At 43.6% G+C, this 27926-nt stretch overlaps 1 protein-coding gene across 1 annotated transcript in view; it reads right to left on the bottom strand.

The window, feature by feature from the left end:
• Positions 1-27926, bottom strand: part of CC2D1B (coiled-coil and C2 domain containing 1B) — a 637449-nt gene that overhangs the window by 227339 nt on the left and 382184 nt on the right. Inside the window, exon 17 of the mRNA XM_069232670.1 lies at positions 5650-5708. Coding sequence (XP_069088771.1) covers positions 5650-5708 — 59 coding nt within the window. The remainder of the gene's footprint in view (positions 1-5649; positions 5709-27926) is intronic.

The following is a 27926-nucleotide window of genomic DNA, read 5'->3' as shown; positions in this document are numbered from 1 at the left end:
ACTTGGGTGCTGTAGAGGAGGGGGACTGGGTGGTGGCCGACCTCTGGCTAGACCCTCTGGGTCTCAAGATACCACAACCTCATACTCACAATGGATGCTGAGATGATGGAGGGTGGTGGCTGATTTGAGGGTGGCGTGGTACCCCACGACTTCCGAAGCCTCGAAAGGGGAGAAAGGCAGACTGCTGATGAGCTGGCGCCGAGAAGCTCAAGGATCTGGCTGTAGCCCAAGCGTCCTTGAACCACTTAAGCGCCAAGTCTGGCTTTTCTCTAAAAGGGTGTGAGCCATCGAAGGGCATGTCCACCGGGTTTATCTGGACATCCCCTGAAAAGCCAGAAGTACGAAGCCAGGCTTGGTGTCGAAGGGTCACTGTTGATGAAATCGCCCTGCCCAGCGAGTCGTTCATGTCCAAACCACAATGAATCGCAAACTTCGCTGTGTCCCTCCCATCTTTGACAGCATGAGTGAGAGTGTCCTGCACGCCCTCCGGGACCTGGGGCAGCACCTGTGCCACCGTATCCCATAAAGTATGGGATAAATGGCCCGATACGCAAGATGTGTTTACAGACCTCAATGCCAGGATGGAGGAAGAAACATCTACATCTTCTTACCAAGGTGATCCAACCTCTTGAACTCCCTATCGAGGGGAGCGGAAGGGAAGGCACCATGGGAAGTAGAGGCCTGGAACACCAAGCTCTCCAGGGTGAGGTTTGGGTGAGGAAACTAGGGTCAGTAGGAGCTTGTCTATGGCGGTGGCCAATTGCCCTATTTATAGGAGCCCCTGTGCTGGGTTTGGACCACATACCCATCAGGACATCAGTGAGGGTTTTGTTAAAAGGTAACATTAGTTCTGATGTGGAAACCCCCAGCTGAAGAACCTCTGTCAGGATGTTAGTCCTGACCGGCACAGTAGGCAACTCTAGCTCTAATACCTCAGCTGCTCTACACATCACCGTGGCATATGAAGCTCCCTCCTCCGTAGCCACAGATGGAGGTGAGAGCATGCCAGTTTCTCATATCAAGTCCTGCTTCCACCCATATTCTAAAGGGTTCTCAAACCCCTCCCTTTCCTCGCCTGTGCCTGGCTGTTCAAAATAAGCCTCAGGCACTGATCTAGTCCCTATCAGCATTGTACGACATCGCTCCGGCTCTCCAGAATGAGGATGGGGCTCTCACCATTGGTGGGTGCCGGCAGTGGGGGGAGCGTCAACTTCGGGACTGATGCTGGAGGAGGTCGATTGTGTGGAACTGGCGTTGATCTCATATTGGATCCTGGGGTACCCAAAGCAGTCGGGCGCGAAGCCACCAGCGTGGAATTCGATGGGGCCCTTGCTGACCCCGCAGGGCACGAAGGCTCTCACCTGCGGGACAGCCCGCTCAAATACGAGGCTCATGGCTTTGTAAAATTTTCAAAATTGTGCGGGGGTTGCTCTGGGTCCTGGATAGGGGGGAAGAAGAGAAGTCGGCCCTGGCATCAGTTCCGCAGAACAGTGCATGGAACATTGACATTCCAGAGTCGCCTCGTCGCCCGACGGGCATGCCGAGGTCAAAGTCCTCTTGGACTTCTTCTTCTTCTTGTGCCTCTTCCCCGAGTGCCCGAGGATCCTTGAGTGCAAAGGAGAGGACTTGGGGCTCCTACCGCGGTCCCGTGACCTCTTCCTCGAGCGGGACCTCATAGGAGTCGCGCCATCCGACGTCGACTGCCAGACCGCCTGAGCTTCAGAGACTGCTCTCTCAAAGCTTTCGGATCCATGGCCTGGTAGTTGGAACACGACTGAGTCGTGGTCTCTGTCGAGCCACCAGAGACAGACCTGGTGGGTGTCCATCACTGACATGGAGTGACAGCATGTACCACACGGCTTGAACCCCGTCTTCCTTGATGACAGCTCGTACAGACAAAAAAACTTCAACAAAAAATGTAGGGTCTAGGAGGATTGGTGTCATCCTTAAATTTATCCTTGAGAGCAAACAGTAACTTCTCTCAAGGTCAGCAGTAGGATATTTCCTGAGGTCCTGGGATTCTTATCTGCAGAGAGCCATAGCCTCAGTTTCAATTCAACATAGAGCTGACTCCTGGCACTGTGATATTTTGGGGTAGAGTGGTGCCTTCCATTTCATTGAGATGAACCTCCGGCAAGTAAAAAAAGACAAGTTCAATATTCCATTCTCGGCCTCACGAGCATTTGGGCTCTTGAAGAGGCCCACGACACAGCTTTCAAAGTTGTAAAGGTTAGTGCAACTAATGATTGATGCTAACACTCCGGTGATGCGTCACCAGCATGCCTCCAGCATAAAGCAATTTCAAAACATGAATTGTCCTGGGTGGAGACCATACTATTTAACTAATGTGTCAAATAGGATTAGAATGCTGTCTTGAAATAGTTTTGTAGGGAACTGGACACCAAAGGTCCCTCAGTCTTCCTAAAATAGACTCTGCCTGAAGGCGGAGGTACCCTCCATGTAGGATTGCAGGGGCATACTGTGCAGCTTTTGATGTGATGCTTAAGGTTATTTTGTAGCCCTCCTATGCAATATAGAGTGGAGGATGAAGCTTCTTGATAAAGCGGATTTGGGGGTGGAATAGCGCCAATATTTTGTCCTGAGTGGTGAAAACCAACCTCTGATAATGACGGGCACAATGTGAGCAAGAGGCTCATTGCAACTATGTCACCAGACAGTAGTGTTCAAAATCCAGAGCGCCCAACTCTGTCCAGTTTGAGTGAAGCTTCAAACTGGCGAAGAAAACTTAACGCTTATTTGGGCTACAAATCAGGTCACACATCTTTCCAACATCTGAACAAAATTGGGGTAGAGGTAGTGGTGGTGGGGTGTCAGATAGGCAGGTTCAAGAACAATGCAGTAGGCAGGGCAGCATGATCATTATGGCTGGGGCAACCCTACGGAATTAGATGAAAATCCTAAATATGACTTGCTGTTGAAGGCATCTACCCCCTTTGTCAAGTTGCTATCTAGGAGGTTTTGGTCTGAATGATAAATGCGTATGGCAAGAAAACAAAAAGTTGTATTTTCTTATCTAAAGTCTCCAAAGTCTACCATAGTCCCTGTGCTGGGGAGATGCATGACTTCAATCAATTAACTCCCAGGCCTGAAAATGTTCTCAATTAATTAAGTTGGCGGGTTATCACCATGGTGCCAGAGCGTACATTCCAGGTGTATGTCAACATCTTGTCAGCATGCAGTGAAACAACATGAAACTACTCAAGGGTGATGCCCCAATCGCGCTCCAGGAGGTCAGGCTTATCCACCACCAGCTCAATAGTCAAATACCGTGAACCTATTAAACCTCATAGGAGTCTGAAATGAGAGTACCAATTTTAACTTTAGCCTTCTAAGAACAGTGAACATACAATTACATTTGAGGGTGCCTAAGGCCTTTTTGAATTGTTAAATTAACCCCGCAGAGCAGGCAAAGCTGTTGGGGCAGATTTGAGCAAGCAATACAGTATTACTACTTAATACAGTATTACTACTTACAGTAATAAACAGTAATAATATTGCTGCCAGGTATGAGCCTATGAGGTTGGGAAGGACCGTCAGGAGTTTTCTTGTCATACTCTTACTTAACATTTAATAAGCATTATTCAGGATGGCAAGGGGCCTGTAGAAGGCCACATCAAGGGGTCTCTGACCTGACTTCGAAGGGAAACAATGAGGACCTCGTTCATGGTAGGAGGTGCCAGTCTCTACTGCCGCCATGTTTAACCCTGCTAGTTTAGGCACTTCCAGATCAGCATACGTTTTATAAAATTTGAAAGGAAGCCCACCTAAGCCAATTAATTTGCTTTTCGCAAGTTCCCAAACAACATTTTGGGTCTGTTGCTCTGAGATTTGTTCTTCTATGGTCTCCTGGCGTTGTAAGAGGACCATGGGTACAATTGGTTTATCAAAAAACATCTCAAGGGCCTCATCAGTAGTCCCAAAGATGGGAACATAGAGCTTAAACTAAAATGGTGTGAATCTCACCTATGTTATTGATGGAAAGGTGAATTGAGGCAATGGCATCCCTTGCTTGATCCTGTTTGGTGAGCAACTTGTCAGCTTAATCTCCATCAGTATGCGTCAAGGCTACACACACCTTATCAGCTGCTCCACGGCAGCATGTTCCTCCCTGGACACAGCAAGGGAGGCCATGTAAGTGTTTTGTGAAGAATGGCATCCTTCTCTAGTTGAGGAAACAAAGTTTCCAGGGTTGACTGTGCCTGCTCATCCATCCAGTGAGCACCCACACCTGCCTGAATAGATTGCTTCTAGAAAGCACTCTGATAGCCTCCCATTCAATCAGAGGGGACGTGGTGGTCATACTGTTTTCTTCAAAAAGTGCCCCCCAAAGTAACCCCCTGTGTAGCTTTGAAGGCTGAGTCTTCAACAGCATGTGGTTGGACATTATAGGTAGAAAGTGCGGTGATGGAATGGCCAAAACTTAGTTTTAGGAGTTACAGGCTATGATCAGAGACTGTTTTGCCCATAGTCTCAGAGTACAACACTAGCAGCTGCATCAATGCATAGCAGAAGATTCGGCCTAGGCTAACACAGATATTGTGCAGAGGGGACTTTTTCCCTGACTCCGTGTTCTCAGACATCAGCCAGAGACCATTTAGAAAGCGACTGAGCCAATGTTTCAGCATTAAGGTTTGTAGGTGTATTTGGCAACGGGCTCAGTCTCAATGTATACCAAGTATGCTATTAAAGTCACCCCAAATTACCCATGAGTGAAGCACCCATTTCACTAATTATATAGACAGTTGTGACAGAAATAGAGGCTGGTCTGTTATGGGTGGGGGGGGGGGAGTAAATATTGCCCAACAGGACTGTTCAAGCCTACTAACAATTTTTGCATATCTTCCCCTTTTCTCTCGCGTAGGCTTTGAGGGCGTGAAGAGAAATTACGGCCCGGTCCAAGCTAATACCCCATGCAAATGCAGAGTAACCATCATAAAATTACTGTCACCTACATATCTACTGCAGACTAGCCCCTTCAGCAAATAATAAATGTTTTTCCTGAATAAATGTGTGTCTCGATGTTTGAGAAAAGTTTAAATTCTGCGTCTTTTCTTCATGTAATTCGTGCTCTAGACATTCCAGGTCATGATCGCTATAATAACTCTCGAAGACAGGAGAATCTAGTGACTGAGTGTCTGCTGCACCCACCTTACCCTGCCCTAAATCTGCACCCACAGCAAATCCACCTTTTTAACATCCTTGTAAAGCAATCCCTGCTTCCGTGGTGCAGCAAGGAGACTCAGCCAGACCAATCATAGCTCATTCAAAGTGCTATCTCTTTTAATACATTTCCTACATACAGCTGAGCTCAGTCGTCACTGACAATCTTTAGAAAGTAATGGAAAAGCTGTATTTTCTTCTCAGACATTTATTGTCACTTCAATGTCACCTTGGTGTCGTTTTCATCCTATGCCAAGAGGGTGAATCTGTGTGTTGTATGTGAATGAAGTTTCATGTACTCTGAAACAGAGTTCGTGGCCAGGTGCTGTACAAATCATTCTTAATTTTAACAAGCTCCCACAACTAGTGAGTCACCACCCACTGCTCAAGGAATTGCATTTCCTTTATGAAGCATCTACACCCAGAAAAAACATGAGTCAATTAAGTGCTGTACAAAATAATACCTACCTTGTTGTTTCCGTGACATTTCCCATGTGGGTGAATTGTCTAGCATACTGCATGCACTTCTGTTAAATAAAAATGCATCCTTTAAAAGCAAATCATGGACAGAGGAACATACACCTTATTAAAGAGCTATACAGCATGCATTGTATGATTGAGGCATATAATTTCTTCTGCTACATAAGCTAGACTGCAGTGCTCAATGTTGTAAAAATCCTACTAACTATGCTCAGTATGTGTTCGGGAACCACACAAGTTTAGCAGACTGTGTACTGAGACACATTATTCAGATGCCTTTTCAGAATGACCAGATCATCATAGTAAGCTTTATATAATTGCAAGCAATAAACAAATTAAACATTATAGAGTCACATAATGGCTCATAAAAGCATAATTTAGATACCTGTTCATATCAGTGCATTACTGAAGTGGACACTGACCTCTTCTGCAAGAACTAAAGATCTGATCAGTGACATGGTCTTCTGCTCGAGTAAGGAAACATGTTTGCAGGTTTTATACAGAGAGGAAATACTAGTAACAAGAAAAGAGGTTACCTTCTCACGTTTCATTCAATACTTACCTTGTAAAAAGAAAAAAACACCAATGACATCTCGGGTGGTGATTGCAGGTTGCACCACCCATTTCCCCCACCAAGGCTGCAAAATGCTAGAACAAATACCACCTACTAATGCTGAAACTCCTAAAAATGTTATTACTTCATCGCTTTTATTCAGTCCTACCTGCAGTAGCCTACCACAAACTATCTTCTATAGCCAGGGCCAGTACAATTATACGATTTTGCGGCTGCAGCTTTTTCTACATATTTATGGAGTAGCCACATAATCAATGATCTGTTGCATAATCTGCAGATTTTAACGAAAATCAATTTGTTTCTTGCTCAGACAGATCAAAAGTTAGTAAAAACTCTTCAACACGAAGCCAACACGAAGAGGAGTCATTTATATCATCCATCTGTACAGGAAGTGACGTCAATGAATTTTCCAATACCCACCTGCATGGAAGCACAGCAGGCACACCTTTAGTGTGCCGAAGGCCAAACCGTCCGCACTCAGCATGAATTATGGAATTTGGTTACTGCTCATCAAAAGTGCTCATACAAAGAGTACTGCCAATATCATGGTAGACCTCTCTAAAATCTATATACCCCAGAGTAACTGATGCAAACCAAAATGTAGTGAAAAAATGTCATCACAAGAAACTCGCTTTTAAAATGTGCCTGAATGTAATCCACAAATAATGCTGTCTCTAAAAATGTGTTGTGAATTATCGTTGGTGTTTGGACAAAATATCGAAGAAAAAATATTGTGTGGACAAAAAAATTGCGTCATGAATATGGAGGACAAAAATATTGTAAAGGTAAGTTTCTATGGTAAAGCAAAGTTTTACTATGTTTAACTCCACAAATATGTTCCTAGACAATGTTTACATCTTCAAGGTACGCAAAGTTGCGAACAGTAAATCTATACTTCGCTATTTGCACTTACTTTTTCGATATATTAGTCCTCGATTTTGACACAATATACTGTCCAGACAAAGTTTTTTCACTGATATTATATCTGACAACCACTTTCATCTGACAGGTTTGTAAGGAAATATAGCCTGCCACGACATTGGAAAATCTGTAACAAAAAGAATAGCACAAAACAAGGACCTACACAAGGCACTTTCACATGAACATAAAGTAGGTTTCATGAGGAGGCACAGTATTACTATGTTTTTTGTTTTCGAACAATCGGGTCCTCATTAAGAGTGACTTCTTAATTTTGATGAGGGTGTTAACATAAGCTAACAGCCCCATCAGACTTCTGAGATGTGAGGAAACATTACAGATCTCTTAGCTGTGACTGGTTAAAAACCAACCAAAATCTCTGGATGAAAGTCAGGAAAAAATGAGCAAGTACTAGGCAACTGGGCACACAATTGCAGGTTCTCCAGGTAATTTATCATTTCTTAGCGGACCTTCAGAGAACCTTCATAATGGGTGAATTTTTCTCATCTCCAGTTGCTTGTACCCCCAATACTGGTAATTCCAAGGGTGTTGAAATTCCAGCAAATTTACTGGGCAAATCGTACTTATGGCCTCAATGCTTTAATCAGGAAAGTCGTTCTGCGAATTGGAGGGTATAAACTTACAGTCTCTTTCAACTGTCTGGTCCCAGCTGGACTGTCATTCAGTGGTGTTGTGGGCCATAATCCAAACAAGAAAAATGGATGGCTCCCCTCCTCTTCCAAGCTGGTATTAAAACATAGCCATTTCTAGTTTGCAAGGGCACCTAGGTTATCCCAGCACCAGTGCCACTGCACCTACTGAATTAAATATAGCTACCCCACTGTTTTTGGGGGGTCTCGAAGTCCCTTATTCGACACATTTTGCCTTTCTGCTCCCCTTCTCTAGCCCTTTCTCCTCTCACCTCTTCTTCCTTTTCATTCTCCTTCCTACATATCTCCTTTTGCTCTGCCTCTCGTCACTCTCTTGTCCTACACATCCTGATCTCCTTCCTGCCTTTTTTACTTTAACTCTCTTTGACCCCTTTTACCTCTTCTTTTTAACTTTCCATCTCTTTTACCCACCTCTCCATCCTCTATTGACTTTTATCTATGTTTAACACCTCTCTTTTTCTATCCTTCGTTTCATTAATACCCCTTCCTGCTCTATCCTTTCCTTTTCAAATCTGTATCTCATTTTGACCTTTCTGACATCTCTTTCTTTCAATCCCTCCAACACCTCTATTTCTTCCCCTTTCTCCACCCTAGCACCTTTGATTTGTTCTTATGTCCCCTCTCTCTTCTTACCTCCTTACTTCATTTCCCTCTCGTTCCATCTGTCAACCCCCATTTACCCATTTTTCTCCTTTGTCTCCGCTGTTCCCAATTTCTCCCACAAGATCGCCAACCTGTTTCATACATTTTTTGTTACTTCCTTGTCTTTCTTTCTGTGCCTTCCAAATTTCTACCCTTTCTCTCTCTCTACACTCAACCCTTCTCCTCTTATCTTCTAAATGTCTCTCTTCAGCGCTAACCCTTTGCTGTACTACACTGCCCAGTCTACAGAGGACCAACACCTTCCGAGAGTAAACTCAGACCCAAGCCCTGGTCAACAAAAACAGACTCTTAAAAACAAACTGCAGCTGGTGAAAGACATGTTGGGGCTTCTGACACACTGGGAACCCAGGATCACTGTACTGGCTCCACCACTAAAAGCTATGACCCTGGCTTAACTATTCTCAAGGTTAAGGGCTAATTTAGAATTTTAGCAGGCAATAGTCTGTCAGTCAGGGTGGCAGAGGTTCCAATACTTTGACGTACTACCATTCACCAAACATTTTTGACCTTCAGCAGAACCGCCATGACAGAGGTAAAAATGTTTGGTGAAAGACTGCTGCTGGTTTTGAAGACAGTTTACCAAACATACATGGCATACATAGAGAGGGCCTGCAACCAGGAACATTACCCAGACTGATCAGTGCTTCTAAGCAGAAGGATGATCTGGCTTATGGGGACTGAAGCCCTGAGAACAATTGCAGACTGCACTAACACAGCTGCCCAGCTGCTTTGAATGTGAGCACCTACACCCCAGTTCTCAGGCAGCAAGTAAGAGGACAAACCAAACAACAGACATAACTGCAAATCTCTATCTGGTAGGTGTCAAAAGCCAACGCAGCGCTACATAACGGAGAGGCACTCTAAAAGGAAGGAAACAATACAGCTGAAACAAAATGGGGGAGAAGATGGGATCACTGAGACCCCTGCAGAAATTGAGAAAGCAGGCAAACTAGATGCCAAACTAGAGTGCACCTTGGAGCTGAGGATGGATTCCCAGTCTATCAACCAGGGCCTTCTGCTGAACTAACACAGGAGGATAGCATAAAGACTTAGCGAAGCAGAGAACGTGATAATGGATCTAAAACTGTGCACTGAAGAGCGGCAGAAACAAGAGATCTGGCTGAGTTAGTTAGGTTTCTCAAATACTGAGCTAAGAAGAACTCTCTTGATGGAATAACACCCAGGTGATAGGTCTGCCTGAGGAACTGTAGAAAGTACCATGGTTACTTTCCTAGAATAGTGGTTGACACTGACGGTGGCACCTTAGGGACTGTTGATTTGTATGATTTGGAAAGAGTTCACAGAGTACCATCATGACCACCCCCAGCCGGAGCATCTTCTAGGTTGATTGCGGCGAGACAGCAACTCCTATACAGACTGCTTTTGTAACAGAATGTTGACTTCTTTCTGTAACAGGTCTTTTTGATGCAGCAATGTTTTTGTTGGTGGAAAAGAGGGAAGAGGAGAACTAAAATGAATAGAATATCCATTCTGAACAATATTCAAGACCCACCTGTCTTTTGTTATTAAGTGCCACTCTTCCAGATAATTGGTTATCCGTTCCCCCAACAGAGAGGGGTAACAGAGAAGGGGTAAGTGGCAACTCATTGTTTAACTTTACTGTTGATGCAGGCTGTTGCTGAGATCCTCTTCCTCTCAATGGTTTACGAGTATGGTAGTGTTGCCTTGACTGTTGTTTGTGTTGTTGCTCGGGCCAGTGAGTGGTATGGACCCCTGAGGGAAAAACCTTCTGTTACAAGGTCAGCATCGCCTACAAAAATCCAACCTTTTTGCAAAACTAACATTGACAATGTCCATTTCGGTATTCATTTTGGACATCTCATATGCATGGGTGCCAAACAGGTTATTTCCTGAATAAGGTAAATTTAGATTCCGCTGAGTCCTGGACAAGATGGCCTTTGAGCACAGATGCCTTGACAATAACCATGTGCAGCTGGGTCTGATGCATCTGCTGCTGCATTTATGATTTGATTAGATACCAGGCCACCTTCTTTCAAGATTTCTTGAAAATCTTGCCTATCCTACTTTGGCAGTTTCTTAATAAATCTGTCCAGTGATTCCCATGAGGACCTATTGTACATTCCCAGCAAAGAAGCCCTTGTTACTTTCATGGATGATGCAGATTATACATATATGTTTTTACCAATGGTGTCTATATATATCTGCTTTCTCTCTTTGTCTGGTGGAACAGAAGAGGAAGAAGAAGAAGAAGTATTGTGGGACTTCCTTGCAGCAGCTGTAATTACTGGGTCCGGAAGAGTATCAGATCTAAGACATAATGGATCTTGGTCACAAGTCTTAAATTTCTTAGGTAGTTGCGATGGAACAGACATTAGTCTGGAGTCAGAAATAGCTGTATAGCAGGCTCCAGGAACCGGAGGAAGCAATGGTCTTGTAACTGCTCTGTGATGGAGAGTTTCAAAGATCACAGACAATGAGGTTGTAGTAGTAGGGACATCGATATTTAGTTATGTTGCTCTGCTTATTAAAACATCATTAATGATAAGGAGATCATCCACAGGAGACACTCTTGTAGGAGATGTGTCCGTTAAGGAAGGAGAGTAATCTCTGACTGAAGAGCAATAACTTGAAGACCAAGATGGAGATCCTCTTCTCCTATGTCTAGACCTAGAACCATCAGACCTTCTAAATCTTGATGTGGATCAGATTCCTGATTTCGCTTTAAATCTTGAGCAGTGGACTCCTAGATCTCTGAGAAGACTTATGTGCAGCAGATGGAAGGTGCGAAAGTGTGCCTGGAGAGAAATGTGGAGATGGATCCCTCCAGGAGGTGTGTATGGGATGCAAATTTCTGATGTGGCCCTTAAAGAAGAATACGTCTGGGAATATTCAGAGTCAGACGTATGGGGCACAGGAATCCACTGCAAACTTTATAGCCAATGAAGAGAAATGCTGAATGGAGATTGTGATTTCGCCCTAGATGAAGAGTGAGGCCTCAATTCAGTCAAACCTGTTGGTAAACTCTCCCTCAATGCGAACAGTGGCCTTTTAACTGTGTAGGGAGTTAAATGTTTTGCAACGTCAAATGTTTTTCTTTTGACATTGAAGGAATGTTCTCCACTTGCGTCATAGTCAACCTATGTGTCAATGAATGATGTACTTTAGCTGTTGACACTATCTTGACGGTGATGCTTGTCTCGAGGGTGAATGCCAAGTGCACTGATATCGAACGGTGACTCTACCCCACCTTCGTTGGTGTCTTGAACATCGAGCACACCGGGATCTCCACTGTCCCTCACATCCTGCCTGTCGATGTTCAACAGGAACATCTCATTTTTTGATGGTGATATTTTTCACAAGACCTGCTCTGTGGGAGCCCTTGGAGCGATAGGATGGGTCTTTGGAAAAAGGCTGACCTTCTCCAAGGCCTCTGGATGGCACATTTATTGCTCTCTCTAGAAGAACATGAATTTTGATCTTCTCTCTGTCCTTGAGAGTGCGCCTAGATAACTTCTGGCAGTGACCACAGGTCTCAGGATGATGAGATGAAACTCCAGCACCAGACAACACAGAATGAATGAGGGCCAAACTGAGCTTTTTTTCTTCCACAGAAAGGGCACTTCATAAAAAGTGAATGCATTCTTCACAGAAAGTAAAATTCTTTCCTCTCTCAAAAAGGGTTCTCTGCACTCTAGGTACAGAGAAATGTCAAAAGATGTTACATTTGAAAGGTTTTGAAAATATTTTTCTGGCTAAATTGTCAAAAAGGCAGAGATCAGTGCACCAGGATCCCAACAGTAAAATGAACGGACCGGTCACCTGTGAAGCATGATGGGATACAGGGGACAGTGAGGTTCTTAAAGGCACAGTGCCAGTTTTCTCTACTATTCTTTAAATAGCAGTGTATTGGCTAATAATGTGTCATATTCCCTTTTCTTTTCATTTTATTAAAGCTTTGTGAAAGATTTTCTATAGTCATTTTTTATTGATGACATATTTCTGTGTAATTGGATTCTTCTTAAAATAAAAAGTAAATATAAGTTGGCCATTTGTAGTCTCTCTTTAGGCTGCAGGCATGTATAGAAATGTAAAGTACTGCATACAAAGTTTATTACATATATGTAAAACATTTTAGTCCTCAGGGATCCCCACACGTAGGTGGGACTGTTTAGTACTATAACGATTGATAAGGATCCCCTGGAAGAGAACATTTCTTTTTCTAAACAAGTGTATAAGAGACCTAATGCAGAGAGGACAGAGGACAGAATCCAATTGTCTGTAAACTCACAACAATTATGTATCAGGTCCTCAGAAAGGTCAAGAGAGAAAACAATCAGTGCCTTGTACAATGAAGTAAAGATGGCACAAGAAGGAAATTACCAACAAACTACACATTGAGCAAAAACATGGTGTTTGGGGAGAATGTGAATCATTCGCAAATAAACTCAGGTAATCTCTTCTAAGCAAGGAGGAACTTGACAGCCTGAAACAAAGCAAAACACACGTCAGCAGCTTACACAAAGTGAATAGAGGAACAGAGACACCTACCAACAAAAGAACTGCACTGTCTGCATCTTAGACTACACTCCAACACAGGTCGAAGCATCAGTACTGTCCAGGAGCTCCAGGTTCTTGCTGTCTAAACACAGACAAAACAGAATTGCGCAACAGTCTGATAGTGTTTTTCAGACTATGACGAATGAATAAATGTTTCCATAACAAAACACTCAGATCACAGGCATATCTGATACAAGAAAGTGAAAGAAACAAACCACCAACTGGATAACAGAAGCATAGCGCTCCATCAAACGTGACAAGTACGTTAAAGGCTTCAGATACAGAGCCACATCGGATACTGTGACAAATTGAAGAGTCAAACAACCAGATGATGGCTATAAAATCATTGAAACACAACCAATGCAGCACATCAAATCAGTCAACATTAGAGGAACAACTGTCACAATGAAAACTAGCTATTATGGTCGCAGACCACACAGGCAGATGTAAGCTGTCACACCAAACTGCAAGAAAACACAACCTAACACTGCAGAACGGAACACAAAAGGAGTGCAACACAGACCAGAATGTGCACCAGGATACCAATCAGGGCCTGGTTCCAGAGACACAAGCACTTGGAACATTCTGCACATTACCAAAATACACAAAGATAACACATGGTATGGGTATTTATCTGTGTAACATGTATGCTGAATGACAAATATCTTTGTTTTGGTAAAAATCTCACAAAGCCATTTGTGAGCAAGAACGCAAGTTGCATTCAGGAAACCACTGATGTTTGGAATATAGTGGATACAACTAGCATTCTCCTAAAGGAACAATTATTGTCAACCATGGAACCACTTGATGTCAACAATCCCCCATACAAGTGGGTCACAGACATTCCAAAATGATTTAGTTGTCGGAACCCACTCTCTCCCACTGTTGTCAAAAAAACATAATTTATATTGACAAACAACTGTTCGAACTACTGAGCTCAAATAGACAGAAACAATAATGGAAACATGTACGTCACACAAATGTATTTAAAGCATTTTTAGAGCTAGTTCAGTGCCACTTTTGACTACAAATCATTAGGAGACCTGAGTGGATCAATGTAATTTTTCTAATTTGGACAGATAGGAACACAACTAAATGCAGTTTCAAAGAGGCTTTACTGAATTCAACCTAATAATCAACTTCAAACTTAACATACTCTCCTGAAAGAGCATATTTCATGAAGATAAGAGTACATCGTAAACCAAAACATGTAGACTCCTGTATGAAGATTGATAGTTTCCACCCAATGCAGACCAAGCATACCATAACGTTAAGTAAAGCTACACAATACAACTAGGTATACAAGGACACAACAAACCATAATGACAAGATAAAGATTTTCAGATCTAACTTCATAAACCTTACATACAAGTGCAGAGGTTGTAAGCGCTAGATCAACACAGCAATTAGGATCCACAATAATAACAACGCAGAGGAACAGTACATTGAATTGCTCCACCTGGTTATCATGTAAAAGCCCCAACATGAAGCCATTCACAAAACTGCTGAAGAACTGCAACTTGTTTTGGAACAAGATGAAAAAGCAAGAGTTGTTTGCCAACATGTCCCTCTTGCTTTTTGAGAAGCACCTAAGCTCTAAGGAATGATAGTAACAATTTAACTACCTGCTCAGACCATGTGAAACCGAACTAAGTTGTGTGAAACAAGAAGTGTTTAACCTGCATGCTGATCCACACTTTGTATCAAGATATCACATACAGCACAGTATAGAAAAAACTGGAAGCATCACATACTGCTCTAATAACTGGGTAAGTTTAATTGTGTGCATGAGCACGGTAATTAGTGATATTATGTACAGGGGAGCTGTCAAGAACTATACAAACACATGAAACACACAAAAACAGCACTGTGTTTGACCATTTTTGAGCTCAACAACAGCTTTTGTATGTGAAGGTCTTACCTGCACCATGATGGATGATGCTACAACCTGCCTAACTGATGTCTGGCCCTCATGTGACGTCCTCATTGCCCCATCTCTTCTGCTGCAGGAGAAGGGAACCACAAGTAGTTCCACACCCCTATGGCCACCACAAAGGTACTTTCCTGATCTTCAGGTATTGAGAAATCTTAATCACCAACATTCCAAAAGCCCTGTTCATACTTGGGGAAGCTCTAGGCAGAGCAGGGTCGTTACAGAGGCTTTAAGGAGACATCTCTCTTTTGCTATAGCCAAGGGATGGGTTTAGTGCCTGCTTGCCTGCCTGTCCACTGGGCCTAAATCAGTTTTCTCAATGATGGCGGGGAGGAGTGTGTGTGTGTGTGTGTGTGTGGGGGGGGGGGGGGGGGTAGTCACACAGAGACAAGAGGGGCTGAAACGTCTGGAACCTGTCTCTACAAGAACGTAACTGGAGCACCATTAAATTAAATTTATAGAGGACTTGGGTGCTCCAGAGATCCAGGCCCACTATGATGAGCCCTTCTGCACATCTGGAAGGAAGGGGCCAGTTCTGACCTTTGGTCTCAGGTAGTCGAAGGGGGCTTATGAAATCCAGCCCATTTTAGATCAGTGCTTCCCCAAACCTGGCTACAACTGAAGAGTGGTAAACAGAGCTCTAGCACTCATTCAGGCACATGGGAACTATGTAACTGAACAGCGTGGCCTTTTTATCTAATTTAGGTCCTAATTCAAGACTCCGGGGTAGATATTCTAGGTCACATTATATATCTGACACCACATTAACACCCAAAAAGCTGTGAGCTCCAGAAAGTGTCTCACCCACCAGCGGTAATTTCTATTAAAGACTGGATATGCAGAGTTTACAGTCATTCTGAGAAACCCTCTGGCATGTTTCAGTGGTATTTAGCAGTCTTTCCAAGGGCAGATAGGTTCTGCTTGGAGGCTACTACTTTGTTGGTTGCTTAGCAGAACCAGGCCATTGTATGCCTGCAGTATGACACACACCACTGTGCATCCTTCAGCTTTGAGGCCTGCAAACATTCTGCCCTCTCCCAGCTCTACAGTGCCGGCTGATCCCTTTACCACTATGCTTGCAGCTGATGCCCAACAAAGAACAGTAAGACTGGTTATTTTCCTTTCCGAGACAATGTTTGAGGTCTCTTGGGTAGGGATTGTTTGTGGCTTAGGATATATTTCCAAGGTGATTTGTCATTTGCATACTGGACTCAGAATTGAAATAATTTCCTAAATTAGGGCCCTTTCGAGTGGTTTAGTATCCTGCATAGAGATGACTGCTGTCTGTACCCAATTATGAGAGCGTGGAAATCATAGAGAAGGCGTGAACTAGCTGTCTGATTTTCTGTGAGTAAAGACTACTTTCAATTTGAACCTTTTCTCGGTATCCCAGGCTGCTACCCATTCTTTTTTAATCTCTGCTTAGGTGTTGCTACTAATGCTTTTTTTTCAGTTACTGCAGTTCATTCCATCAGTAAAGTGGACTTGTCACTCCTTTTCCACAAGCTTGTTTGGCACAGTATTTATTTATGCAACATCCATTTCATATTCACCCTTTAATACCTGGCACCTTCGGTGACTTATGTCATAAGCAGCTGGCCCACGTACACCACCATACGCCAACTCCAAGTGTACCACAAGACCACCACTCCGCATTATCTTCAACAAGTGGGAACAGGTAAAAAAAGTATGGGTGTTGAGTGAAGGCACAGAACACAACAACTGACATTATACTAAGCATATTTCAGGACATCACTGCCAATGAGTCTGGTACAAACTCAAGCTTGCTGAACATTTTCTCTATGTGCGTTCTGGACTACAAACTCCAGAACAGTTTTGTATTGGTTGAACTACACCTCACTGGTTGCCAGATAAAGACCCTGCATCTCTATGCCTTTGAGTTCCCTACATTAGGCATAGAACTTAATTATTGTCTCAGCCATTTTCGAAGTTCAGATCTGGAAACAGAAGGGCCTTCTGCCAGGTGATGCTCAGTTCCTCTTTTTGAGTATACGTTGTCTTCAAACTGACATCTTTTACAGTCAGATTGCGAAGGGTTATTAAGGCAGCTCCTTCCTCTATCGTGCTGTCCAGTTTTCTCTTTCATCTGCATTCTTTCTTTCAACTTCCTGGAAGTGTTATTGCGGAGTAAAATTCCCAAAAGCAATTCTTCTATCTGGCCTTTTGAGTCTCCCCCTATACTCTATTTTCGAATGTGGGCCAACCTCTCTTATAGTTTTAAATCTATCCAGTACTGAAACATTTTCCATCTCTCTCATGTATTTTCCAGCTTAAGAACGGACTCAGCCTTTTATCCACTTTAGCTGCTCTCAGACTAACTTCCCTGAGAAGTTCCAAAGATGTCATGCGCTCGGCTGCCCAATCATCTCTTCCCCTTAGGAGAGATGAGGCACTGCTAGTTAGCCGGAGCAAAACCGGATTTGAGGTGACAGTGGTCCTTCCAAGTGGGTAAGACTTAGTCCCCCACACCAGGAACAACCCTGTTACCTAGAAATCCAGTAGTCTCATTTAGGATAATGAGAGCCCACGCGACATGGCGCCGACGACGATTGGTCTGGCTCTAATTTTCGGGTCCGGCTGACTCTCTCGGTCTCATATATACATTGACTCCTCGGTTCCATTAACGGAGACGTCTGTGGCGCTGAGGATTTCCACCACCACAATCTAGATACGTCCTATTGTTTTGTGGTCGGTTGTTCAAGCTTGAACTCTGAAAGGAAAACCCCAATATTGGTGTGCCTTCTCTGACCTAGTGCTGTTTTTCATCATGGCGAATCCTCAAGTAGTGAACATCGCGCTTAATATGCGACAATTGCTCACAGGACATCTGATAGCACATGGTCTGACGAACCAGGGGCGTCCAGTCATGTTTGTGGTGGACGCCCATGCAGCCTACAGAACAGAGCTTTTTTATTCTTGGGTCGTATTTCCAGCAGTTGATTACACTATTGCGAATGTCCCTGGACAATACAGGGCATATGCATACTTAGAGATACCTTTATCTTATCAAGAACACCATAATTGGCTTGATGGGGCCCCCCACACACAGTAGCACAAGTTAGGTTAGGTCCTCTGAGTAATGATGGTCCTACCTGGCCTTTATTGGCTACATATACACCATATCCTGCGGTTGCTAACTTGGCGGTGGCTGAAGTTCGTCATTTATATATAGACTTAGCAACTACATATAAACGATTAGTTCAGTTTGTAATGCAGGCATTAAATACTAACGCAGCGCGTGCTGCTCCGGCGCAACCACATGCGGTGGTACCGGGTATCAATCCGGCCACTGTACACTCAGTTATGGGTAAAGTACCGGCAAAACGAGAGGAAACTCCGTTTTGGCTGGCGCAAAAAATTAATACCCTGGAAGCAGTATTTCCCCATACGAGACCTCAGGAAAAACATAGAATATTGACGATGTGTTTGCCGTATGAAATGGTTCCTACTGTGGACCATTGTAATACTTGGGGCACAGTGTTTGCCGCGCTCTACACTACAGCACACGGTACTCCGACATTGGCTAATCTACCAGAAGTGCTAAAACAAATTCAAGATGAATATGGGGCTGCCCCAGCCTTAGATTTAGGGATGCATCTGATGGGCAATTTTGCCGCAGTTTCTTCTATTATTTTGAGTAATCTCAAAGGAGAGGCAGTAGCACTAGCAGTGCGTATGCGTCTTCGAGACATCCCGCAACTTAATCAAGAGCAGGAGCTGCCGAGAATAATAGCAGAAATATATTAGAGTATCGGTCGTGATAGCCTCGGGGCTAGACCGCAAAAACCACAGTTACAGGGTAAGAGTATTAAGGATACTACTAAACAATAGCAACCTGAGGGTACTAAAAAGCGCTGGGAGAAAAAACAGCAAACACCTAAAAAAGACAGGGGACAATCTCCGCAACCGGAGACTCCACAGAATAGGTATAATCTCAGGAATAGGGATAATTTGAAGACGCCTGATAGATATCAATATACTGATACACGCCAATCTCGTTCCTTTCAGGACTCATCGGAAAAGAGAAATGAGAGAGGTGGGCGGTCAGAGCGGAGAACAGAGTACGTGAAACCGAGACAGGAATCACAACGCTCAACGGAGGTTTCTGTCAAGAAAGAAGAGAAACCGATCCAACAAAAGCAGCACTTTAAAAAGAAGAAGGTGGCGGCAGTCTCAGTTAGACATGCCACACAAGAAGAGAGTTCTCTTGAAGAACAAGACATGGGCGTTAGCACTGTTAGACAGCGCGGCAGAGGTCACAATAGTTCGCCGGAATCTTCTAGAGCATCTGGAGGTGAAAGCAACTGATGACTTCATACAAGTCGAAACAGCAGATATGTGTGTCTCTGATCCCGATAGAGTTTATACAGTAACTTTATAATTAGAAGGGGACATTGAGCGCACTATAAACCCCATCTTTTGGGATCGTGTGGTCAAATTGTATGACATTCTGCTGGCCGAACAGGATTGGCCCCCAGACTTTGTTTGCAACTGTCCAGTTGGGGAGGAGGTTATTTCACCTTCATTCTCACGCTTGTTCCGGGAGAACTAGCAGAGTCCTATATTAATACATGGGCTCTGGCACAGGAACCCCCCCTATATAGAAATCATGTGGAGTGGGATAGGGATTCACCTTATCATGTAATTCCCATAAAGGGCGAACCTCAGCCGCAACCGCAATATCCTATAAAATGAGGCAAGGGCATCGATAAGGAAAATACTTACACAATTGGAGTACCAGGGAGTTATTGAACCCTGTGTCTCGCCGATGAATAATCCCTTATTTCCTGTAGCTAATCCGGACCATTCTTATAGGATAGTGGTGGATTACAGACATTTAAATGGACATACACGCACATATGCAATACAAAATTCACACAGCGCAGCGCTCATGAATAATATTGTGCGTAAGAAATACAAGAAAACCTTAGATATCTCGAATGGATTTTTCTGCCAAAATATAGCGCCCGAAAGTAGGGACTATACGAGCTTTAGTGCGTTTGGCTCTCAGAAAAAGTTTTGTTGTTTGCCTCAGGGGTATAAGAATAGCCCAGGACTGTTTTCGGCTTGTGTGACTGAAATTCTGCACGAGTTGGACCATGAAGCTTTGTCATGTGTTGATGATATATATCTGACAGATGATGAGTTACTACAACATTTAAGGCGGGTAGCCCGCATTGTTGTGGGATTTGCCGAAATTGGCTACAAATTTAATTTTAAAAAATCAAAAATTGCCTTCCTCAGCGTCATTTTCCTGGGATATGAGTTGTCGAATGAGGGCAAGAGCTTAGCACCACACTTTTTGGAAAAATGTGCACAGTTGCAACCTCTTAATACGATTCGGAAACTCCAGTCGTTATTGGGGTTTCAAAATTTTGGCAGAACTTACATTCCTGATTACGCTACACGTATAAAACCATTATACGAGTTGATTCGCCCGAATTTTTCGAGTAGATTTTGGACGAATGAGCATACACATATTCTTCGCAATTTGCAAACTGATCTCTTAGCAGTAAAGCATTTACACACACGGGACAATAAAACGCATCTGGTCATCAGGGTTATACCTGGGGCCGTTGGGTTTACATATGTCACCTTTAATGAGGGTGAGACAGTCCCGATAGCATACAAGTCCCACTTGTACTCTGCTGCAGAACAACGTTTTGCACAGACTGAGAAAATTCTCACTGCTGTACAGATGGCTGTGATTAAAGAATGACCTCTTGCCCAGGGCCAACGCATCGTTGTCGTTTCCCCGATTCCAGCCTTAGAAGCTGTTACAAAAGCGAGTGTTCCTAATTCGAAAGCTTTACACCCGAGATGGATACAATGGGCAATGTCTTTGACAGCCACTGATGTAGATTACATATTTGACCCTAAACTGCAGACTCAAGAATTTCTTCAATATGAAATGGAGTACCCAGTTCCCGCTGGCACATTGCCTATTGATCAATATCAGGTGGTCATGTACACCGATGGCTCTGCGCAACCAGCGGTTGGGACTAAACAACAGTATTCTGCTGCATGTGCGTTGGTGAGCGGCTATATGGAGGGGGAAAAGTTCTGCCCCCAACATACTTATACACAGACCTTGGGAGACTGTACGGCGCAGTTGGCTGAGCTGAAAGCTCTGTTGTTAGCCTTGGAACATGCGGATCCAGCAATAGTTACACTGCTAGTTTGTGATTCCTATTACTGTGTTCAGTCTTTCAATGAATATTTACATTACTGGAGGTTGAATGGGTTCAAAGATTCCAAGGGTAACACCATTAAACACAAATTGCTGTGGGGGAAGGTTGCGAATCTGAAGGAAACGCTTCCTAAAGTCCATGGTGTACATACACTTGGACACCAGCGCGTTGGAATACACGTTGCTGGGAATACTTTGGCTGATGAAGAAGCGAAATCGGCAGTGGCGGTTGCCACTGTAGCCGCAGTAACTCGTTCGAGTTCCAGACCAGACACAGAGATTTTGGCCTCCATAAAGGCTACGGCTGATGGCACGCCTTATCCTAAAGGATTCCCTTCTAAATATGATTACTGCATGGGTGGTATGCTGAACGCTGTAGTTAAAATCCCAAGCGTTGGCGTACGTGAAATGCCCAATAAAATTGAGCGACCTCGATTAATTACTGCAGCACATGAGGGGGCGGCATCTGCACATGCAGGCGTGGCTGCCACCATTTCACTCTTACAGGCTCATTATTGGTGGCCTGGTCTCTATAAGGAGACAAAGCAGTATGTCCTTTGTTGTGACATCTGCCAACAAATTAAAGTTTCCACGGCTAGACGCCCGCAGCAGACGCCCCTTCTGATATCGAATAAACCTTTATAGTGTGTGTACTTGGACCATTGTGGTCCGCTGACACCAGATAGTGCATAAAAATATATATTGGTAGCTGTAGATTCGTGCTCCAGATTTGTGTGGGTCTGGCCACAGCGCTCGGCTGACGCTCGAACTGTTATTAAAGATTTGCACATCTTTGGCGATACATATGCAGATGCAGCTTTTCATTCGGACCATGGCCCTGCTTTTGCCTCTAAGGCATTCAGGAACACCATGGATTTGTTGGGGGTCCAGCTCCAGTTCTCGTCTCCAAATTCTGTTGTGGAGCGTTTAAATCGCGATTTAAAGCAATCCTTAACGGCCAGAGTTATAGGTACGGGTCGTGGTTGGCTAGCCCACAGGTATGGAGTACAGAGAGCACTTAATAACTTGCCTAGAAGGTCCCTGGAGGTCGTACTTCAAATGAGTGCCTGTTTGGAACACAAATGTATGTTCCTGATCTAGATGGTCCTGGTGTGGAGACGGCAGATACGCCCTTTGACATAAATTATTGTGTCACTGTTTTACAGGATTTACAGCAATTCCGTTTAGATAACTCTTCTGCCAGTGCTGCCGCCACAGGAATTAAGGATGAACCAGTAATGCCTACTGGTTGGATTCCCAGAATTGGGGATCTTGTGCGTGAAAAGGTAGTGGTGAAAAAATAATTTGGCCCTTCATATCGAGTGCCAGTCCCTGTGCTAGGGATCCATGGCACAAGAACTGTGATTTTGCCACCGCTGCAAGGGGCCAAAGGAAATCGCTTTGTTTCCATTGACAATGTCAAGTTACAACATGTGGCCGATTCTGCACAGCAGACCAAGAGGGACGCCCAGTAGTTCCGGAATCCCTCTCACTACTGGGGACGAAGTTCCGCTGCAGGTGATTTGTACTGACGCTATTTCCTCTCCGAGCTTGGGGAGGCTGGAAGCTGATCTTGCGATTGTTCCACTGATGGCGAATAATTTGGAATCTTTTGATCAAGTTGCTGTGAGTTCTACTGATATTGCTGAACATGTAGTCTAAAGCGTGCCAAGGCGAGAGCCACCATCTGCTTCTTTGTTTACGGTTGCACCATTTGCGAGAACTACCTCCGGCTGCTTTAACACCACTGATGATACTGTGTCGGACTCCTCGTCCTCTTCAACACCAGCCCTGGGTCCACGTAAGCTGCTGTGTTGGCTCAAACATACATATTTTGTTGTTCCTTGGAACTATCTGTGGCTTTTCATGACTGTGATGACTTTTTTCCTATTGCTGGGGTTTGTAGTTACCTTTTTTCTTGTGATACATGGTCATTTTCTTCCTGAACGATCTGAGATTGAGCATGTGGAGAAGGTGTTGAAACCGCATTTTTCATCACATATGGTTGAAGAGACTTGTCCTTTGTGAACATTTCTGCTGTACCAATTCCGGATGGGATTGTGTGGGATAGAGTAATGTTTGATATTTATGGTCCCACTGAAATAATTCAAATACCGTATGTTCTCAAATTGTCGATGAATGATATTGTTATACCAGGCATTGTATCTGATGATTGGGATGTAAAGACAGTTGATTCTATGTTGACAGAATTGCAATATTATACTGTCTATGAAAATGAAGATGCTTACCAATTTAGAGGTAATTATAGTGACATGTTTTGCTACAATTATTATGGACACCACTTTATTCATAAAGCTGGTAGCCCTAAATCAATATTTGAGTATATGCAATGGGAACATTTCCCGACTCCTCCACAGGGGAGTTCTAAAACTTATTCTGATAAATTTGCATATTTCTCTGGGCATAATCAACAGAGTGCTAAGTCTTACTATTTTAAAATTACTCTGCATGCTAATAAGCAAATGTTATTGACTGATACTAAATTACTGTATTCAAATTTGTTTGTGTCCAAACTTTCAGTTGAGGGGTATGAATACTGGTCAAAAACTGTTGATTTAAAAAGTGTCTGGGGAATGAAAAATTGGCAGATGCGGGGTAGGGACACTTTGTTTAGAGCATGTATTATTCCTGTCCAAATGATTTTCTTAAATGACACTGTAAAACAGACTAGCTGTTTGGGCTTAGCAACAATTAGAGACTTGAATTTGCCTAGCATACCTGTCCCTTCCAAATTGAAAAATTGGCAGCACTATATTAATGCCACGTTTAATGAGCTTACAGACTGGGTCCTGAACGGTACGCTTAACACTTCATTGACACGTCCGGGCGGGTGGTTATTGTGGCTCATAGACACTAATGGGTGTCATCAACGTTTTGTCACCTCTTCGGGGGGTTCTGGACTAGTAGGGCAGACCCTCGCTACATATCACCTGAACATGCTGATATCATTACTACATATAGCGTGGGGAAACTTTGTCAACAATGGTTAAGGTCATCCACGTTAGATGCAGTTAAGTCACATCTCACGTTACTGTCTAATAATACTGACTTGCAAGATTTTTTGTCAGGTCCAAGAGTACCCCGGAAGAGGCGTTTTTTGTATGAAGTGTACAATGAGATTTGGAAACTTTCACAAAAAGAGGCGGCGGCCCGGTTAAGGCAGATAGATCAGGAGAATTTAAAGCAAGCATTGTCTGTTGTGGATAATGGAATGCATACCCTATCCGACCGTGTATATACGATTGATAACATTGTTTCCTCTGCTATTGACATTATTAAATCAGATATGTCTTCTTTATATCATGGGCAGAGTCAAACGCGGTCCATCATGCAGTTGGGTTGGACTCTACAGACATTAAAGGCAGGTCGTGTTCCGTGGCAGCATATCCGAGACCGGGAGATATTTTTTTCTTTAATTTGACAGGTCAACAACAGCTAATGGCTAAAAAGGAAGCGACGTAAGTTATGTTAAATATTGAAAAGTTGGAGAAGTTGCCTTTTACTGTGGCTGAGATTCCGTCAGCTGAGTGGTTAATTCACGGGGTTATCAATTTGCCTATCTCCACTCTGCAATTCACTTCTTGTTTGAAGCATATTCCGGTGAGCAGATATGAGAAGTTGGGAGATAGTTACATACATGAGGTGTGGAAGCTTCCCTTTTTATACAGATGTCTTAATGGTATGAGGGAGGTTTTTCTTAGCAGTAGCGAATGCAAAACTTCTGTCAGCCATTCGATGGTTTGTAAGCAGCTGTCTTTGCATGGGGCGTGTAATGCCTTGGTTGCGAACTTGGCATGCTATCTTAAGGGAGTTCCAGTCCCAGTAATTAAAAACACTTTCCAGGTGCTTTCAAACGGCAGCTACGTCCTTCTTAACAGTGAAGCCTGTTGTGGCATGCATGCCGGAATAGTTTACGTAGTCGTTGTCACCAAGGCCGTTACGTGCTGCGGGAATGTGTTATTTCCCCCCACTCAATTTAGGGAGGTAGCAGACATCTGGCCTCACGTTGCTACTTCCAAGGTGAATTTCGACAAGTTGAGTCGACTGAAGGCTCTATTGTTTCAAAAGCATGTGGCCCTTGCATCTGCACGCGAGACCTACGCACTTCAGGTGGCGAGGTCATCAGCAGAAATACAGTCCCTATTAAATACTAACTTTCCGAGCCACTTTGGTGAACTCGTGGGACGTATATTTAATGCGTCCAGCACTGCTGGAATTGCACAATTGTTCAAAGCCGTTGGTGTTGGTTTTGCTCATACCTTCTCTTCCATATTCAGTTTGATACCTTCAGCTATTCATTCTATTTTCGGAAGCATTTTTGGGGGATTTCCGATTAGTTTGGCTTTATTGGCTGGTGTTTTGCTGTTGCTGTTGTTCTTCCGCAATGGCTGTCCCACCGCAACGAGATCCAATATTGGCGCTCCCATCGGCGCAGCTGTGTCGTGAACGCATGATGCAGCATTTTGGAAGAACACTCCTAGGACAGTTGGAGTGTGACAGGTCTCTGTCATTCCGACCAGTTTTGGATTGTGTGCAACCCGTGTTTCGGTGCCTTTGGTGCTCGTTTGAACATGCACTGTCTCTCTGTCTCTCACTACAGCGCCCCCCAGTGGTTGATACTAATCTGTTGATGTTCCCAATTAGGGCTCATTCCCAGACTTGTGCACTATGGTTGCGTTTGCTTCGTGAGGCAGTTTATGAGATTCTCTTCCTGGAGGAAGAGGGTATTGTCTCATTTATAGGCCCTGCACGGAGTGCCGCCCTGGATGGTTCTGGGGCTTTGGAACACACCTGCTCCATGATAGTTTTTGGCGTGGATTTTCCAGTGTTGACATCCGTCGAAGTGGAGGATCTCCCGCTTTCCGTGGCTTCCGTTTAAGAATTGGATTTTTTGTAATTGACATTGTAACGATTTGGCTTTACCGTCACATGCTTTCAAATTTAAATTAGTTTTATGCTTTGATGTCCTCTGGAGTTTTCAAAATATATTTTGTGTCTGGGGCATATTTTTATTTTTATTAGAACCACTTGCTACCGACAAGGGGAGGGTGTAGTGTGGTCAGTTTTATGTATCATTTGCGCGTTAGCTTCAGGCGTTAGGCCTTTGTGCACTTTGCCCTGGATGTATTTTATTCCTTTGCCCGCAGCATAGAGCCTCTCTGCACTTTGCTCTAAATGCTTTTTATTCAGCTTCATACTGTTATTTTTCAAATAGCCAGTTCTACGGTCTTGTTTTATTTTTTATATCACACTGTTTAGCCTACTTCAGCACTGGAGTTTTCAATAACACATTCTTGTTCACTCTGTGCTTCAGTCAAGGATACAGTCTGGTACACTGCCGACAGACGTGGTAGGAGTTTAGTCTTTGGTATTCTTGCGTAGGGACATTTTGTGATCACACTGACATGTTAGTTATAAAAACACTTCCTTGTCCTAATAGAGGAAAGAGGGAGATTCCGACCAGGAAACCACAACTAGACGCTGACGGCCTCGTTGCAGATGCTGAATCAGATCACAGGCCTTTGCTCAGGTATGAGGGTTGATGGCTTTCCAGGGAATCTCAAAGGCAAGTTAGAAGCTTAACATGCTGTGCTCGAAATAGAATTAACTGAGAGAGAGAGTAGAATTTATTAACACCATGATAGCGTTATTCTTATGTTTCACTCTCCTCGTGACTATTTCAATCCTACTGTGTTGTTTGGTTCTGGTTATTGCGGCTCATGCCTTAATATCTAAAATACAGTCGTTTTATTAAAACAACCTATAAAACTCAAACTGCATTTGTATATGAGATCATACTGTAAATGAGAGAGCTGGTTTGGATCTGAGTGACCACGACTTTCCTGAGAAGTTCCAAAGATGTCATGCGCTCGGCTGCCCAATCATCTCTTCCCCTTGGGAGAGATGAGGCACTGCTAGTTAGCCGGAGCAAAACCGGATTTGAGGTGACAGTGGTCCTTCCAAGTGGGTAAGACTTAGTCCCCCACACCAGGAACAACCCTGTTACCTAGAAATTCAGTAGTCTCATTTAGGATAATGAGAGCCCACGTGACAGGGGCACCTGCCCTTCCTAGATTCTGCTGTGCTTCTTGGACTTGGTCCTCTTCTTCCACAGATCCTCTTGTCCAGGAATCCACTGTTGGTGTCTTGCAGTCTCGTCTGGGTTTTGCATTATTTTTCCTTCCTTCTTTGTCTGTGATCTGGGGAATTTACAGTGATTTACACCTGCTTTCCTGGTCGCTGGGGTGGGTTGTGGTACTTACCTTTGGGCTTTCCTAGTATTCCCAGCTCCCCTCTACACACTACACTTTCTTACGATTGAGGGTTAAATCTTGCATCAACAATGTGATCAAACTGTGCCTAATGCGAAGGAATTGCTCCCAAAAAAGTCGCTGGAACGCTAAAAGACAGATGAAGAGAAATTCCCAATCAAAAGTTGTCTTTGTTTTCCAAATATCTGTAACTATCTGAAAAAAGTGATCTGTTCATTCACCAAAGTTTGCTAATCCTGGATTTCACTGGTCCCAATAAGGCATTAATTTGTTTCTTTGTAAGGATAGACACTATTTTTATTAAGGTTGGCTAACATATTACGGTACACAGAGCATGAATTATATGTTTTAAAAAAAACATATTTCAATGTTTTCCAAAGTGCTGGCTTGTGATAGATGTCATTTGGTTTCACTGATGAACATGGTAGGCTACAATCCTTGGTCAATATTCTACCCTCATCTT

This window comes from Pleurodeles waltl, chromosome 4_2 (assembly GCF_031143425.1).
Source record: "Pleurodeles waltl isolate 20211129_DDA chromosome 4_2, aPleWal1.hap1.20221129, whole genome shotgun sequence".
Taxonomy (NCBI): Eukaryota; Metazoa; Chordata; class Amphibia; order Caudata; family Salamandridae; genus Pleurodeles; species Pleurodeles waltl.
Note: the sequence above shows the minus strand (reverse complement) of the source record. Positions and strands in the feature narration are given on the sequence as shown.